This window comes from Notolepis coatsorum (assembly GCF_963971535.1).
Source record: "Notolepis coatsorum genome assembly, chromosome: 5".
Taxonomy (NCBI): Eukaryota; Metazoa; Chordata; class Actinopteri; order Aulopiformes; family Paralepididae; genus Notolepis; species Notolepis coatsorum.
In genome coordinates, this window is record NC_140169.1 from 39988790 (window position 1) to 40008429 (window position 19640).

Sequence of the window (19640 nt, forward strand, 5' to 3'; positions counted from 1 at the left end):
GGTTATGATGTGGTTATGCTGTGGTTATGCTGTGGTTACACTGTAGTTACACTGTGGTTACACTGTAGTTATGATGTGGTTATGCTGTGGTTATGCTGTGGTTACACTGTAGTTACACTTTGGTTACACTGTGGTTATACTGTAGTTACACTGTGGTTACACTGTGGTTGTACTGTGGATATAATGTGGTTATGCTGTGGTTACACTGTGGTTATACTGTAGTTACACTGTGGTTGTACTGTAGTTGCACTGTAGTTACACTGTGGTTGTACTGTAGTTACACTGAGCAGCTCTGCAGTGACTAAAGGTGGGTTATGTTACAACATCAGAGTTCCCTTCCTCAACCTGTTTCAGGTAGAACATCTCTGTTGACATTGACCTGGTGATGTCTTCACCGAGCAGACACAGAGACAAGAGAGGTAATCTACTGTGATCTATGTGATCTACCCACCGGCAGAACATAACTCCACATCAATACCTCTCGCAGAGCCGCTGCCGGGGTGGCAGGGTAGGGGCCTCTGGGGGAAACCGTGCTTTAGAAGATGACAGAGTGAAGCTGGTGGTAACATCAAGGCAGGGAGGCACTGTTTTCAATCAGTCGGTTTGACCCCGGGGTCAAAGATGGAGAGGTTGTTGCTGTCAGAGGTAATTATTCTACACATTATACAGACTATATATACACACACTACTCCAACCTCTGTGTGATCATTGACACGTCCAAGTCCAAACCCAGATCACGTTGACTATATCAACGTGAGGTATATTCACGTACAATATGCAAGAGTTTCTTCTGTAGGTAGAAGATAAGCTGTTTTTTTTAAACTTTTACGCATTGTTGTAAATCAGAATATACATCCGTAAAAACCATGTCTATCTACTGTACAATACATGGTGGCGGGGCTCCACATTGGTTTACATTGGGATCACTCACCAAGTCTTTAAACGCCACAAGTCTAGTACAGAAGATTCCAGAAAGATATTTCAAAAGATTATATTCAGCATGATGACATACTGTAATTGCATTGACATGAACAGCTGCCGTTAAGATAAGAACTGGATGCGGGTGAATTAAGAAGAACACTAGGGGAATAGCAACTGAAGAATACAAAAAAGGAATACAAAGATATTTAGACGTCTACAGATTCAGATATTAATGTAGAAGTGTTTGTATTATGTTTGAATCCATTTTCAACACATTTAATAGTATCATACATGATACAATAGTATAGTATATTATTATTATTATTATTATTATTATTATTATTATTGTATTACATCATATATTATACTGTATTATATTATATTGTGGTATGTTATATTATATTGTGTTATGTTGTATTGTATTGTAATGTATTATGTTATGTCACATTATATCATCCATTTATACTAAGAGCGATTGAACGTGACTGTATTTTGTCTCCAGAATCAGTGAGGTTGTTATTGATAGCAGAGGTTCTGCACTCTGAGCTGAATCAGGTCCTGACAGAGATCAGAGAACAGAGACTGGCCGAGGTGAAGGTGAGGACTCTTCCTCTAGAGATCATGATGTCAGAGGGACCGCATCAGAACACACAGGAGTGATGTCAGAGGGACCGCATCAGAACACACAGGAGTGATGTCAGAGGGACCGCATCAGAACACACAGGAGTGATGTCAGAGGGACCGCATCAGAACACACAGGAGTGATGTCAGAGGGACCGCATCAGAACACACAGGAGTGATGTCAGAGGGACCGCATCAGAACACACAGGAGTGATGTCACGTTAGACACAGAACACACAGGAGTGATGTCACGTTAGACACAGAACACACAGGAGTGATGTCAGACACAGAACACACAGGAGTGATGTCAGACACACAGAACACACAGGAGTGATGTCATGTTAGACACAGAACACACAGGAGTGATGTCAGACACAGAACACACAGGAGTGATGTCAGAGACACAGAACACACAGGAGTGATGTCAGACACACAGAACACACAGGAGTGATGTCAGAGACACAGAACACACAGGAGTGATGTCAGACACACAGAACACACAGGAGTGATGTCATGTTAGACACAGAACACACAGGAGTGATGTCAGACACACAGAACACACAGGAGTGATGTCATGTTAGACACAGAACACACAGGAGTGATGTCACGTCAGACACAGAACACACAGGAGTGATGTCAGAGACACAGAACACACAGGAGTGATGTCATGTTAGACACAGAACTAGTGATGCACGATATATCGGCCGCCGATATAATATCGGCCGATATGGCCGTTTTTTTACACATCGGTATCGGTCCGATATCAAGATAGGGCCGATATTTATATAAAAAAAAAAAAAAAAAAAAAAAAAAAAAAATGTTTAATTTTTTTTTTTATCTTTTTCTTCTTCTTTTTACATGTTTTGGCCTTAAATAGTTTCAAAATATCAGTCATTTCTGAAAATAAGTTACAAAAGTAAAAAAAAATATGCGTTTTGGAAAATAGCTCTATTTGATTATCATAAAAAAGTGTTTTCTATACAGAGATATCGACATCGGTAAATATCGGTATCGGCCAGAACAGCAATATTAATATCGGTTATCGGTATCGGCCACAATTTTCACATCGGTGCATCACTACACAGAACACACAGGAGCGATGTCAGAGACACAGAACACACAGGAGTGATGTCATGTTAGACACAGAACACACAGGAGTGATGTCATGTTAGACACAGAACACACAGAAGTGATGTCATGTTAGACACATAACACACAGGAGCGATGTCAGAGACACAGAACACACAGGAGTGATGTCATGTTAGACACAGAACACACAGGAGTGATGTCATGTTAGACACAGAACACACAGGAGCGATGTCATGTTAGACACAGAACACACAGGAGTGATGTCAGAGACACAGAACACACAGGAGTGATGTCATGTTAGACACAGAACACACAGGAGTGATGTCATGTTAGACACAGAACACACAGGAGTGATGTCACGTCAGACACAGAACACACAGGAGTGATGTCAGAGACACAGAACACACAGGAGTGATGTCATGTTAGACACAGAACACACAGGAGCGATGTCATGTTAGACACAGAACACACAGGAGTGATGTCAGACACACAGAACACACAGGAGTGATGTCATGTTAGACACAGAACACACAGGAGTGATGTCATGTTAGACACAGAACACACAGGAGTGATGTCAGAGACACAGAACACACAGGAGTGATGTGAGAGACACAGAACACACAGGAGCGATGTCAGAGACACAGAACACACAGGAGTGATGTCATGTTAGACACAGAACACACAGGAGTGATGTCAGACACAGAACACACAGAAGTGATGTCAGAGACACAGAACACACAGGAGTGATGTCATGTTAGACACAGAACACACAGGAGTGATGTCATGTTAGACACAGAACACACAGGAGCGATGTCAGAGACACAGAACACACAGGAGTGATGTCATGTTAGACACAGAACACACAGGAGTGATGTCAGACACACAGAACACACAGGAGTGATGTCATGTTAGACACAGAACACACAGGAGCGATGTCAGAGACACAGAACACACAGGAGTGATGTCAGAGACACAGAACACACAGGAGCGATGTCAGAGACACAGAACACACAGGAGTGATGTCAGAGACACAGAACAGAACCTAGGAACTGACCAGGCCGGGTAGCAATACAGGGATGCTCCATCATGGCAGAAATGTTTTGTTCAATATTGAGATCACAATTATTTAACACAATTACTCATTGACTTTGTAAACATCATGCATTTATTGAACTTAAATTTTTTTTATAATTTTTTAACAGTGACCCGCGTCCGTACAACTGAAAAGGGTTGTCCTAGCGGGCGTCACAGCGGCGAAGAAGCTAATAGCAATGAGATGGAAGGAGCCGGAGAAGCTCACAGTGATTAACTGGTCCCTAACACTGTTGGATGTGATTTATCTTGAGATATCCACGGCGCGGGTGATTGGGGTAGGGCAGGCTGGGATTGACCTGTGGTTCGCAGCAGCTGAGAAGGTCAGGACCGCCGTGTGCGGCTGAGCGGGGTTGGGGTGCTTGTTCGGGGGAGTCCGGCGGTCTCATGGGAGGGGGAGGAGGAAATGTCTTGTCTGTCTTGTCTTTTGTTATGTCTTGAATTTAACTGGGGATTTTATTGGGGGGCAGCTATTTAGCTATTTCTTCACTATTTGGTCATTTATTAGATAGCCCCCCTTGAAACCTTGAAATTTTGAAATTTTGAAATTTGAAATTTAAAAAGGTTGAACTCTATTTTCTTTTCTTTTTGTCTTTATAATTTATAAATTGTTATTTCTGTATTATTATTGTTTTTGTTATTTTCCTGTGAAGTTATGTGTATTGTGATTGTGGTTAATGTGTTGTCTTGTTTCATGTAATTAATAATAAAAAAAATTGATAAAAAAAAAAAAATTAACAGTGGATTTCCTTGAACCTGGAACCGGTATCTGATTGATATCACGCCATAAATATATGAATACAGAACGTATTAATTAATGTTGCGTTTCTTTTTCAAATGTAGCCAAGAGTAAATACCCTAACCCTGTCAAAACAGCAGTCAAAGTGTATATTATCAGCACTACGTTTGTTTACCAATGATTTTAAGTGGTATATCAATACATGAGTTTATACAAATCTTAGCGCATTGATATGGAAACCGGCGAATATTGACGCAAGGACATGGCGCAACCTAACTTGAGTGTAGTCTTTTGATCAATCATCTGACTTCCAGCGTGAACTTTTTTTTTTATGTTGTTTTCGGTATCATATATCACGGGTCGAACAAACCCGAAAGTTATTGCCATAAAAATTAAATAGAACATAGTTTTTGTGAGGTTTGGTTGGTTCCCCGCCACACGCTCTCCTGAGGTATGGTGCTGATTGGTGCATTCCCCGCCGCACGCTTTTTGAACGATTGCCACTTTCATCACGCAGCTGTCTTAGTTTGTGATTAGCGCCCCAGAGGGCTTTATATACCGGGACCTTCCTTCTATCGTTGTCGGGTCGTTCTGGAATACAAACTGCATTTGCCTGTTTTTTCCCCGTTGCTGTTCCTGGTCTACTTTCTCTCCAGGACCTTTCTGTGGAGAACCGCTGTTGAGAACCTTGTTCCCCGTTTGGAGCTGCGCCTCGTTTTGCCCGCTTTACGCGTTGCGCTTGGGTGAGTGGAACCAAACCCCTCTGGATTATTCTGATTGTGTGTATTGAAGAAACACTGAAGACTGTCACTATCGTTTGGTTCTGGATTATTCTGATTGTGTGTATTGAAGAAACACTGAAGACTGTCACTATCGTTTGGTTCTGGATTATTCTGATTGTGTGTATTGAAGAAACACTGAAGACTGTCACTATCAATTGGTTCTGGATTATTCTAAATTGTGTGTTGTGGGGAACACTGAAGACCGTCACTGTCAATTGGTTCTGGACCCAGCTAGGGAGGAGGGAACCACACTGCCTCTGTGTTTCGTTGGACTGTTTCTGATATCTCTCTCTCTCTCTCCGTTTTCCACCTTGAGCGAAAGCTGGGAGTATCTGCAGAGCCGCTACAACGTCACATGCCAATTCCCCACCACTATCTGCTGGGAGTATCTGCAGAGCCGCTACAACGTCACATGCCAATTCCCCACCACTATCACCAGGAGGATTCTGCAGAGCAGCAGATGACTCTGCCGAAGGCAGTCTCCCTATTTGTTTGATTATTGTACTTATCCTTCTTTTGACTCTGTAAATAAATACGCCCTAGCATTTGGCTAACTCTGAACTTCCTGTCTGTGCCGTTGCGTTTGAGGTCGGTTACAAACCATAACAGTTTTTTTATTTACCTTTCTGTGAACGTCTAGCAAAGAAACGTGTTGCAATATTTACAGTATAAAAGTCACTGTACTTAAAGTAGATTTCATTCACGGTTTTTGCTGCCCTGTCAGGGGCGCCTGGTGCCGGTGGTACTAAATCCAGATTGAACTCTGCCATTGGAAAGATGAGGGGATTTGGCCCGATCAATAGATGCGTGACTTGACCATAATAAGGTAATTTATAGGCCTGATATTCTATATTCATATGTCAAATTGCATGTATCCGGATTGCAAAATTCAGTACTGTATCTACAAAACCCCTGTAAATCGTTTGCCCTTTATTAATTTGCTTAGATCTTTTTTCTTTTGCTTAGATTTTTACAATTTACTCAAGCCTAGTAACAGACACAGTATTTCTGACACTGAGAATACATTCCCTGAGATCCATAGATGTCCCTAGATACCAAGAACATGCAAATGGCCCTTGTATAAGTGGAGAAATCTTCCATTTACTTAGGTATGTATCTGTAGGCGAATTCTTCTGAAAATATGGCTAGGGCTTAAAGGAAAACTCCAACATTTTGGGAAATTAGCTTATTTAACATCTTCCCTGGAGTTAGACAAGAAGATACATACCTTTTTTGTCTCTGTGCGTGCATTTTAGCTTTGGGAATAGACGCTCCGTTAGCATAGCTTAGCTTCATCACTGGAAGTGAGTAGGGGCCGGAGCCTTACAGTGCCTTACAGTGTATTGCAAGGTCTGACATTGACCAAACTTGATATGCATGACCTTGGTGGGCTCTAGGTCAACTCCTGAAAAGGGGGTCAATGTCAGACTTTGCAATCAAAAGTTAGGGGGCTAATAACCCTTGCCATAATTTCAGTGTGCCCCCTAACTTTTGATTGCAAGGTCTGACATTGACCCCCTTTTCAGGAGTTGACCTAGAGCCCACCAAGGTCATGCATATCAAGTTTGGTCAATGTCAGACCTTGCAATACACTGTAAGGCACTGTAAGGCTCCGGCCCCTACTCACTTCCAGTGATGAAGCTAAGCTATGCTAACGGAGCGTCTATTCCCAAAGCTAAAATGCACGCACAGAGACAAAAAAGGTATGTATCTTTGATTGATTGATTGATTGATTGATTGATTGATTGAAAACGTTATTAACAGATTGCAGAATGGGTACAATACAGTACAGCTCAATACACACAATTGTTAAGGGGATGCAGACCAGAGAAAGACTTTCGTCTTGTTTACATCAGGGTCCCCCATTTTCAATTCATCAGGACATATATGACATACATGACATACAGATAGTCAGTACTGCTACATCTATACATTTATGACATACCAGATTTGCAAATACAGTACTGTTTGTGATACAGAAGGAGTCAGGAAAAGGGAGTATATACATTTGACGTAGAAACTGTACATTGGAGGAGGTTGGGTGGGGGGGGGTTGGGTACACTGGGATATTGACAACCATACTGGGTAATCTACATTGGAGGTGGTTGGGGGGGGGGGGGGGGCACACTGTATAAACAAGCAAAACTGTACATTGAGGGGGGGGGGGGGGGGGGGGGGGGAGACACTGTACAAACAAACAAAATTGTACATTGGACTATTGACAAAACCATACTAGGTAAATGACTGTACATTGGAGGGGGTTGGGTTAGGATATTTACAGGGGCCAGTGTTGAATTGCAGTCTCCCGTAGGTGTCCCTTGAGAGAGGTTTTGAAAGTGGGTAGTGATCCACATTCCTTTACAGCTTTGGGTAGGGCGTTCCACATTGATGTGGCATAATTGCGAAACGTGTTTAGTCCCTTATTTGAGCCGAATCTGGGTTTAACATGATTTGTGGAGCTCCCTCTGGTGTTGTGATCGTGGTATTCACTGACCTTTGGGAAGTATTTTGACATGTACATGGGTACCTTGGTCGTGTAGTGTATCTTGTAGACCAGGCCCATTGCAAGTTGCTGTACTCTGTTGTCTACTCTAAGCCATCCTAGGTTGTCAAAGTGGGCAGGGGTGAGGTGGGTTCTAGGAGTAAGGTCAAGCAGTAGTCTGACCAGTTTGTTTTGAGATGTTTGTAATTTTGTTTTTAGCGCCTTTGAGGTGCTTTGGTACCATGAGGTGCAAGCATAATTCTTCTTGTCTAACTCCAGGGAAGATGTTAAATAAGCGAATTTCCCAAAATGTTGGAGTTCCCCTTTAACACATTGACTGCCGTTCACGTAGATTTACGTTTCTGTCGCCCGACGGTTGAGTGCCGGAAACGTAGATCTACGTTTCTGTCACGGTATTTCTTTTATTATCTATTGCCATTCATAATTCAGCGGGGCACCTTGTGCATACTGTTCTGAGTGTGTCTGAGCTGGCAGACGGTATTATACCGCCCTCTAACGCCTTCGGCCAGTAATGCACCCCGTTAGAAACGGGTTGGTTTCTTTTCTCTACCGAGCTGCGGCATGGGGGCGGGTCCTAAACACTCCGGCAAAACACACGCTTGTAGGGATGCTTTGGACTACTGACCCCACCCGCCCGTTGAAGAGCAATGTCCAACAACGTCGGAGGCACGATCGCTGTGGATAACTGGAATGGCGATGAGATTATTGGATTCTTTTTTTTTCATTACTTCAGAGACCAGGTAAGGACACCATATATGAAAGCTTGCGTTGATCTGATATTTATTTCTACTGCGATTGAAGCATCTGTGTTATAGCTGTTTGGCTGTTTTCCGTTGGGTTGCAGGAGGGGGGGGGGGGGGGGCGCTGGTCTAAATCACATTGCAGGTGTGCACGACAAAGGATAATAGTGATGATCTAGCGTTGATTTCAGGAAGATCCGATAATCAGGCGAAAAATTACAACATGTTTATTGAATTACACAAAAACGCTGTTTTCGTGTCTTTTCCCTGGAATTGCTCAGAAGCAGCCGGACTATGTTCATATTCAAAACGGTATAAAACGGAAATGTACGGATGAAAAAATTAAAAAAAATTGCACGTTGACCAGAAGCAGCTCAATGAGACTCGACAGCGTTATTAGACCCATAACTATACTATAAAATATAGGTTTAGGTCTACAAAGTACAACTATGTTTACATGGGGTTAATAGACGGCACGGGAGTGGTACTATATCTACAAAACCCCTGTAAATCATCTGCCCTTTATTCATTTGCTTAGATCTTTTTTTTTTCTGACACTGGGAATACATTCCCTGAGATCCATAGATGTCCCTAGATACCAAGAACATGCAAATGGACCTTGTATAAGTGGAGCAATCTTCCATTTACTTAGGTATGTATCTGTAGGCGAATTCTTCTGGAAATATGGCTAGGTTAAATATAATATAATATATTCAACTGAAAAACCAAAACATGACCTGGCTTAATACAACGTTAAATGACCTGGTTGAGTTCAGCTAAAAGAAAGTATCCAATATTTTCAATGAAGATGTCCAAAGTGACAGCATGCGAGAGCGAACCCACCGCGTGTCGTCCTTCTGGCCTCAGAAATGGGTCACACATTTTTTGTTGTCCAGAAAATAGCCTCCAAACGGTGGCTATTGATGGAAAACAGACTTCTTTGTTTGATTTATATCGATACCAGCTCTTCTGTCCAAGGTAAATTAACCTGTATGCTGCAGTTTAGTCTAGTGGTGGTCATACAAATTGCCGGATATAGTTAATGGTGCAAATCAGACAATAGGTACAGCTGTATAATGAATGAACTACCTTGAACTCACATCCGGCGCAGTCATGAGCAGTCGCATTACTGAGAGCTCTCGCCAAACAACCAAATCAACAAGATTATGTGGACATTTTCTACTCCTGCTAATATGGATTACGGACTTATACCTCAATTCATCAATGAAGCAACATCAAACAGAAGTGGAGAGAAGTGAAAACGGATTTAACGAGACCCACAGTGACTTCTACCTTCTCAATGGCTCGGAAAAGAAACACATAGACGTCAGAACAGCGGCTATACACACGCTAGTAACAGCGAGCCCTGTACGGAAAAACTTACCCCCGACTGGCAGATTGGACCGTAGGACCATGATCATCCTGGTTCTGCTACTTTCGGGAGACATTCATTTAAACCCAGGCCCGGTTTTGACCAGAACTCAGGCTAGAAGACTTGGTCTGGCAACGCAAGAAGCGATGGAGGTTCCCATCGCGACCAACAGCATCGACAACGCAACCTGTGGCTACATCCACAGCGCGGGCGGCGAAGCTCCCCCAATGACGCCGCAGCAGACGAGCACACGTGAGGCAGTGACGAGAGGAGGTGAACCGAGGGTCGAAACCATGACGACCAACTCGACGCGGGATTTAAACATCTCGACGCCCGATAGCCGGCTAGCTAGCAGAGCTAACAACGAAAACAACCAGGAACGAGTCCTTTGTTGTTCCAGCACGGCGCAGGACCCGACCCCCCCATCCCCCCTTCTTTGTTGTTCCAGCACGGCGCGGGACCAGACCCCCCCCTCCCCCCTTCCCACCCACAACAACAAAGCCCCCCAGCCCCACACAGAGGAACAGATCACAAACGAACAATACTTCGAACCTGCCAACATCAATGAAATAACCAACGCCAATGGACTGAACATTTTTCACATTAACATTAACAGCTTAAAAAACAAATTGGATGAAATCAAACAATTATTCATAAATGGTAAGGCAAACATACTGTGCTTCTCAGAAACTAAGCTTGACGATTCTGTAAAAGATCCAGAGATAGAGATTGAGAACTACTCAATAATCAGGAATGATAGAAACAAACATGGAGGTGGTGTCTGTGTGTACATACACAAGGACACCAAATTCATCAACAGAAATGACCTGAATCATAAATCAATTGAAACGGTATGGGTGGAAATCCTATTCGAAAGGGCGAAATCCCTACTGGTTGGCACAGTCTACAGGCCGCCAGATCATAGTGGCTTTTATGATACACTGGATGGGTGTTTGGCTGGAGTTGAGGATGTAGACAAAATTCTTATTGGAGACTGGAACACGGATATGCAACGAAAAGATGCACACGTCTTCAAGTCATTCAGTAGGTTTTGTGATCTGCACGGCCTCAGCCAGCTAATCACCCAACCCACACGTGTATGTGAATCAACTCAGACTACCATTGACCTCATTCTGACCTCCGACAAGTCCAAGATCTCCAATAAAGGGGTTATAGCATGCGGGTTAAGTGATCATTATATGATATTCTGTACCCGAAAAAAACTAAAACAAAAGGCTGGCTGCCACAAAACAGTCACATCTAGAGACCTCAAAACCTACTCTAGCGAGGCCTTCAACCTTGAACTGGAGAGTCTGGACTGGTCAGATGAACTCAATGGTACACTGGTTGAAGAAACATGGCTTGGTTTCAAAACCAAATTCTCAACAATACTAAACGACATGGCCCCCCTAAGAACCACCAGGGTAAAAAATCGCGCTGAGCCGTGGATGCACTCCGAAATACTGGCCGCTATGAAAACCAGAGACAAAAAATGCTCTGAGTTTCGTAAAAGTCAGTCAAAGCTTACTAAAAGCACGAGCAGTGAACTCCAAGCCCACGTGACTGAACTCAAACTAGAAACAAACAGACTAAGAAATGACGTAAACTCCATGATCAAAACTGCAAAAAATAATTTCATCAATGACAAAACTGAGGAAAACAAAAACAAACCACGTGAACTTTGGAAATTACTCAATAATCAACTAGGATGCAGTAAAAAACTTAAAACCAGATTCTCAAACATAAACATAAAAACGGACAACACGCTCATCACAGACAAGCTGGATGTAGCCAATTACTTAAACATTTTCTTCACAAACATAGCCACAACACTGGTAAACAAACTACCCTCCCACTCAGGGCTTTATGGGGTAGAACACATAGTAGCTTACAGCAAAAACCTAGGGGTCCGCAAGGACGACTTCAAGCTGGAAATGGTAACAACAGATGAGGTACTCAATAAACTGAGCGCCCTCCAACCTAACAAGGCCACTGGCCATGACAACATCCCCTCCAAATTCCTCAGAGACTCAGCAGCCGCCATCACCCCAATCATCACACACATAATAAACCTCTCCATAAAACAGGGACACGTCCCCAAGGACTTCAAAATTGCGAGGGTGACCCCTCTGCACAAAAAGGGCAGCAAATTAGACCCAGGCAACTACCGCCCTGTTTCTATTCTCACCTCCATCTCGAAAGTCATGGAAAAAATAGTCTACGAACAGGTCGAAAAGTACCTAGCGGAAAAAAATCTAATCTACGAATTCCAATCTGGCTTCAGAACATCCCACTCCACTGACACATGCCTTCTCTATTTGAATGACCACATCAAACAAGAGGTGGACGCAGGCAAATACTGCGGCATGGTCATGCTGGACCTACAAAAGGCCTTTGACACGGTCAATCACTCCATTCTGATTGACAAGCTAAAAGCAATTGGTTTTGATAGTCTATCAGTGAGCTGGATGCAATCCTACCTTGAGGGGAGGGAACAGATGGTGGAGGTAAACGGTACCCTAGCCCCCCCCCTCACAGTGAGCTGTGGTGTTCCACAAGGAACCATACTAGGACCGCTACTGTTCCTAATTTATGCAAATGACATGTCGTCAGCTTGTGACTGCAACTTGTTCCTGTTTGCGGACGACTCAGCCCTGCTGGTCTCTGACAAGAACAAGTTACAGGTTGAAAAAACCCTCAGCTCGGAACTAGGCAGAATCTGCATATGGCTCGCTGATAACAAACTATCATTACACATGGGCAAAACAGAGTCCATTCTCTTCGGTTCAAATAACAAACTCAGCAAGACCGACGGCTTCTCAGTTACAGTGGGTGACAATATTGTCACAAGGAAAGATGAAATTACCTACCTGGGTTCCATCCTAGAGGCTAATCTCTCCTGTGACAAAATGGCATCCAATGTAATAAAAAAAGTCAACCAACGAACTCGATTCTTGTACCGGATATCCTCTCTGGTAAACAAGAATACCCTGAAGACTCTGGCAGGAGCACTCATTCAGGGGTACTACGACTATGCTTGCACCTCATGGTACCAAAGCACCTCAAAGGCGCTAAAAACAAAATTACAAACATCTCAAAACAAACTGGTCAGACTACTGCTTGACCTTACTCCTAGAACCCACCTCACCCCTGCCCACTTTGACAACCTAGGATGGCTTAGAGTAGACGACAGAGTACAGCAACTTGCAATGGGCCTGGTCTACAAGATACACTACACGACCAAGGTACCCATGTACATGTCAAAATACTTCCCAAAGGTCAGTGAATACCACGATCACAACACCAGAGGGAGCTCCACAAATCATGTTAAACCCAGATTCGGCTCAAATAAGGGACTAAACACGTTTCGCAATTATGCCACATCAATGTGGAACGCCCTACCCGAAGCTGTAAAGGAGACAGAATACAGAATGAAGTTTGTTCCTCATCTCTGTCACATCCTTCAGGTCATGTGAAGATACTTTCCAAAGAGGATGTTTTCAGAACATCACATACATATTATATTAGATTAGATTAAACTTTATTATCAGGGAACAACTAAATATCATGGGAAGCATCCGTATTAAGTCTACAGGCTGCGTAAAAAGCACCCACACAGCACTGGTTCAGCAGGGGAGAGGAGCTTGGAGGGAAGGTCATTTGACCAAGCCAATCATACACACAGCTGGTCTAGTGCAAGGGGACCACTGTTCTAGTGGTAATTCTACATCATGGCCGCCATTTGCTTTCAGTTTAAAAGAAATACAGCATCCAGTTAAAAACAGTAAACAAACACACTGCTGCTCAGATACTCACTGGACTTGAGCGCTGAGGAGTTGACTTCGATCTCCCCTCCTCTGATAGGCTGGAAGACGGAGAGCTCCGATTGGTAGACATCTGGACTGGGGGCGGGGCTTGTACTGGCCACACCCCTCTGCTGGGCTTCCTGCTCCTCATACACCGCCATCAGCTAAAGAGAGAGACATGTACCATTTAAAGATTAGAGAGAGAGAGAGAGAGAGAGAGAGAGAGAGAGAGAGAGAGACATGTACCATTTAAAGAGAGAGAGAGAGAGAGAGAGAGAGAGAGAGAGAGAGAGAGAGAGAGAGAGAGAGAGAGAGAGAGAGAGAGAGAGAGAGAGAGAGAGAGAGAGAGACATGCACCTAACTACATATAAATGGGTATATGTAAAACTGTACTTGACAATATTGGAACTAGGGCTGGGTGCTACAGTCGAAATATGATATCCCAAATCGAAATAGTAAGTACCTCTAAAAATATAATATCTATAATTGTGACGACGGTATAGTAAAAAATGTATAACTTTGCATGGATCTATGACAGTATACCTTCATATTCAGTAGACCTCCCAGTCCTACATGGATCTATGACAGTATAAGTCAAGAGTCTTTATTGTCCCATTAGCTGGGAAATGTGTCTTGGGTTACACCCACTACAGCCACAGACACATACACACAGACATGACACAGCACAACTGACTCCAAACAGAGGAGATACACAATGTAAAAAATATAGTAAAGTACCTGCACAGCAGGATGTCTGGCAACACCACATGTATATATATATAGAATAGTATACCCAAATATCGGTTATCGAATATCGATAATATAACAACCAAATATCAGTTATTCGATAATTGCCGGCCATTTATCTGGCACTATTTAAAGGTTTAACTGAGATCGGAATAAAGGAGTTTTGAAACCTATTTAGTCTAGAGCGTGGAACTCTAAACCTCCTCCCAGAGGGCAGTAGCTCATACTCGGCATGTAAAACATGGGAGGGGTCCGAGACAATTCTATTGGCTTGCCTTAGAGTGGCCTGTTCAAAAATAGACTGCAGGGATGGGTGACCTTTCACCCCTATGAACTTCCATGCAGTCTGCATCAGACGGACCAGTTTGGACTTTAGTTGTACAGACAGGTTACCAAACCAAGCTGTAATACCGTGTCTGATGAGACTCTCTAATACAGATTGGTAAAAAAGTTACATAAACTTTGTATCTACACCGCAAACTCTAAGGCGGCATAGAAAGTGCAGTCGTTGTTGTAGTCTGCTACCCAGGCTGTCTACATGGGTATTCCAGGTTAGTGTGTTATCAACAAAAATCCCAAGATACTTATATGAATCTTATCTCCTCAGTCTTCTTTTTTTTTATCTACTTTTTCTCCCATTTTCTATTTTTCTCCCATCCCAATTTCGTATTGTCCAATTCTACCCTCCCCTGTCTTGAACGCTGTTAGGCCATGCCTCCCACAGGCCGGCTGCAATGTGGACGAAGCCTTGCATCACGTGTCCCCTCCGGTACTCGAGGAGGCAGCCGTCGCATCTTTTCACCTATACAGCGCGATCTCTCAGCGGCGAGGGTCTGCGTGGGAGGGACACGCCGCCCCTGTTGCTTCCTGATTCTGCTGCGCAGGCGCACCAACCGACCTGTAGGAGTCGCTGTCCACAACGTCCGATCCCCACCCACCAGCTTCCCACCCCTAACACTGCCAATTGCGTTAGTATGAACTAGAGCTGCCGCGATAACCGCATTACCGCGGTATCGCTGTTGCATCACGCCCACCGCAGAGTTGGGCTGAATACCGCATCACAGCTGGTTTTTTTAATAATAATAAAGTAGCGCCCAGACGTTGGACTTGCGGCTCTGCAGATATACCCTACTCGGTTCCAAGCGACCCTATTGGGTAGAAGTGGTACCAGAAAAGTCATGTGAAACATTGCAGACCACTGATTGGTCAGAAGAGAGACACGTCACGCGTTGGAGTCTCTGAACAAAAACAGAAAGCCGCCATCTTTACTGCCTCGCTAAGGATGTATTTCATTCAGGATTTGTTTGCGACAGCACCAAGTGTAATAAACAGAAAAGGATGGATTCACTGTGTATTCTGCCTCATTTATTGATGAAACAAAACCGACATCAACCCAATTTACCACCGAGCGGAGAGTTTAGTGTCACAACAAGATCGCTGATGTGTTAAGTTTGTTGTTGTTATTAGCCTAATACTAACGTCAGCAGATATACACGAGAGGTAACGTTAAACCCGGGTTGCTTGGTAGAATAGACACAATGAGGTAACGTTAGCTTTAGCACAATAGACACAACGAGAGTCTGGTTAATGTTGTTATTGATTGATTGATTGATTGAAACTGTGTTAAACTCTGGCTTGCTGCAAGCCCTCGGACATGGCTATGCCCACGGAGCTTTCAGTGTACACAAGCGGCCCCGCCTGCATCCCCACACGGAGACAAACGCAGTAGTACCTGGTTGCAGTGGAAAAGGAACGAAGTACCAGGTACCTAAAGCGGGTCGAGTCGAGTAGGTACTATGCAGTGGAAAAGCGCCATTAGACTAGAGGCAGGCTATATGCTATAAAGAGTAGACTACTATTTTTTTTTCTAATACCAGGTGTGCAATACACATTTTCCCAGGCGGTGGCGCCAGGGCTTGTCCAGCTGCACGTCCGCTAATTTAATATAATGATACTAGTGAAATTTTTTTAACTCTGTCAAAATAAACGAGCTGCATAGGCATAATAAACTGTAAGCGACATATACATGTTTGCACTGTCTATTTTCTATTATAAAGTGCCTCTCGAGATTCGGGTGCATAACACATAACAGATCAGTCATTTGATTGTAATGCAGGTGCTCGCATTATAAATCGAATGTATTATTATTATTATAACACATGAACAGATCAGTAGGGTGGGCATTTGATTTGCAATGAGTTTGTATCTTGTTTGCAAATCTTGCAAATGATTATGTCTTGCTGATGGACTGTAAACACGCATTTGTCATGTCTTATGAACCACGATTATTTTCAAGAGAAACAAACAGGAAACACACCTCGGCTCGGCTGACGACCCGAGATATTATTATGCAAAGACAAGTACTGTAGCGAGTGGGTACTTGGCCCGTGCAGGGCAAGAATGCGACCCCCATCTACTGCTCTTTGCATAATAATAGGACAGGTATTCAGAGACTCAGCTCAGAGACAATCAGCAATTTTCTGTGTGTGGTCCTAGTGCTGGCCGCGCGGTCGCCGCGGTCGTCCGTTTATTATCCATGTATGTATTATCTTTGGACGGCAAAACGTGGGGGGTACAATAACTGCATTCTGAAAACATGCCGGGGACACTTTCTGATGTCCCCGGCCTAAGTTACGCCCCTGCTGGTAGCAATGCCAAGAGCTGGGCTCGAACCCAGCATCTCCTGCATTAGTGGTGAGTGCCTTGCCCACTGCGCCACTTAGGCCTAAAAAAAATAATGGTTTGTTTCCGGTTGCCGACCGACCCTGCCGATTTAGGTGCTACCCAATATATTTTATGAGTTTTTAAAAAAATATAAAAAAATTCAAAAGAAATAATAAAAAATACTTAATTATCATTATTTTTTTTTAATAAAGTTTCATAGAAATCTTAGTCAAACCTTTAGTATTATGGATATTAAACATGCTGGCAGAGTACATGCATCCATGTTGTTGTGAACATTTTAATTAAATAAAGAAATTCCCTATCCATAGTCGCTGTGGGAAAGAATAAAATAAAAAATAAAATAAAATAAATTCCCTACCTACCCATGGCCTTAACTGACAACCAACAGGAAACAAATAATATTTTGTGTTATGCCTTAACCGCCCCCTCTCCTCAGTCTTCTTAACATTTAAAACCAGACAGTTATTGTCGCACCAATTTACAAACCTCTGGATTTCCGAATAATAGTCAGCTAGGTCACTGTCATTCTTAATTAGAGCTAAAATGGCAGTGTGAATTTAATGATGCAGTTGTTAGGATAGATGCTTCTGCATATTCAGTAGACATCCCAGCCCTATATGCACTAAAGTCTTCAACTCTTATATTAAAGGTGTAGTGTGCTGGATCCACGAAAGAAAGTTGTCAAAAACATATAACTTAACTGACGTTTTCGTTCAATCTACTTAATTCCATTGTAAATGATATCTCTCTATCTCTCTCTCTCTCTCTCTCTCTCTCTCTCTCTCTCTCTCTCTCTCTCTCTCTCTCTCTCTCTCTCTCTCTCTCTCTCTGTACTGTATATATATATATATATATCATTATGTCAGTCTAAGTATATAAATGCAGAAAATATCCTGAAGAGAAAATAATAAAAACGCAAGCTATCAGGCTGTAATCACATTTGGCTGTTCTCACTCAGTTTCAGTGGTGCATTGAGCGGATAAATCAAATCAAATCAAATAAAATGTATTTATAAGGCCCAACAACACACGTTAATGTCCCCATGGGCCGTACAAGTCTTCTTTAAACAAGTCAAGAAGAAAACATAACAATAGGTCAAGAATAGAACAAGGACACCATAAGGTCCAACAAATTTAAAATAAATGCAAATAGATGAAAGAATGCAAGCACTCCCAGACATACCCCACGCGAAGGTAAGGAAAAACTCACTAAAACATAATAGGAAAAAATGCTCCACAGGCAGTGTGGAGGAGAGAAACCTTAGAAGGGCCATTCAAGGGGGGATCTCCCTTCTTAGATGTCGGTGATAGTAGTGTTGCAGACGGACAGTTGGTAAGCATGCACTCAAGTGTGTAGTGAAACACAGATGAGTGCATGCAATAGCAACTGAACATTTTGAAAGATTAAAGATAGAGCTGATAGCGATAGCAACTGAACATTTTGAAAGATTGAAGATAGAGTTGATAGCGAATCTATTTGAGGCGCAGAGAGGGTCGCGTCCTCCCCGTCTTAATCACGGGACATTCAACACTCCGGTCATTGCTCAGGGATAAGACTTCTAGTGTCTCTCTCCGTGTGTGTGTGTGTGTGTGTGTGTGTGTGTGTGTGTGTGTGTGTGTGTGTGTGTGTGTGTGTGTGTGTGTGTGTGTGTGTGTGTGTGTGTGTGTGTGTGTCTGTCTGTGTGTCTGTGCGGTGTGTGTGTGTCTGTGCGGTGTGTGTGTGTGTGTGTGTCTGTGCAGTGTGTGCGTGGTGTGTGTATTACCTTGTGGATGAGGACACTGTAGAGGACGTCCAAGGAGCCCAGCATCGCTGCAGTGTGTGTGTGTTGTGTGTGTTGTGTCTCTACCGATCCACCACTGCCTCCATCCGTTGTCTCTGCTCTGTCTGTTTGTGTGCATGTGTGTATATGTGTGTGTATATATGTGTGTGTGTGTGTGTGGGACGCCAGGCTAGTTTTAACGGTTATATAGAGGAATCCATGTCTATTGAGCTTTATACTGAGTCTGCGTTTAGCCACACATAGCAGAGAGCCAGTCAACATAGAGTTCTAGGGGCCTCCACACTGCCCATGAATAGACACAGTCCTCCTGTGTGTGTGTGTGTGTGTGTGTGTGTGTGTGTGTGTGTGTGTGTGTGTGTGTGTGTGTGTGTGTGTGTGTGTGTGTGTGTGTGTGTGTGTGTGTGTGTGTGTGTGTGTGTGTGTGTGTGTGTGTGGGTGTGTGTGTGTGTGTCTGTGTGTGTCTGTGTGTGTGTGCCTATAGAGGCTACAGCAAAGAAAGAGGACTTTACCAGTAAAGCCAGAGGATTCCCACTACAAAGTAACACACAGACACAGACATGCATGTACACATCTCCATATATACACACACACACACATATGCATGAGAAGATACATGTATTGTACACACACACGCACAAAGGCATGCACACAAATGTGTGTACACAGATTGTGTGTACACTCACATTTAAATGCATCAACACATGGCAGTACAGTAGTACAGTACAGTATGCACAACTGACTCAGCTATGTGGCATGTTGGCAT

The 19640-nt window shown here is 43.2% G+C and overlaps 1 protein-coding gene across 1 annotated transcript in view; it reads right to left on the reverse strand.

The window, feature by feature from the left end:
* pard3bb (par-3 family cell polarity regulator beta b) overlaps positions 1–19640 on the reverse strand; it is a 617911-nt gene that overhangs the window by 416014 nt on the left and 182257 nt on the right. The window contains exon 3 of the mRNA XM_084314067.1: positions 13676–13829. Coding sequence (XP_084170193.1) covers positions 13676–13829 — 154 coding nt within the window. The remainder of the gene's footprint in view (positions 1–13675; positions 13830–19640) is intronic.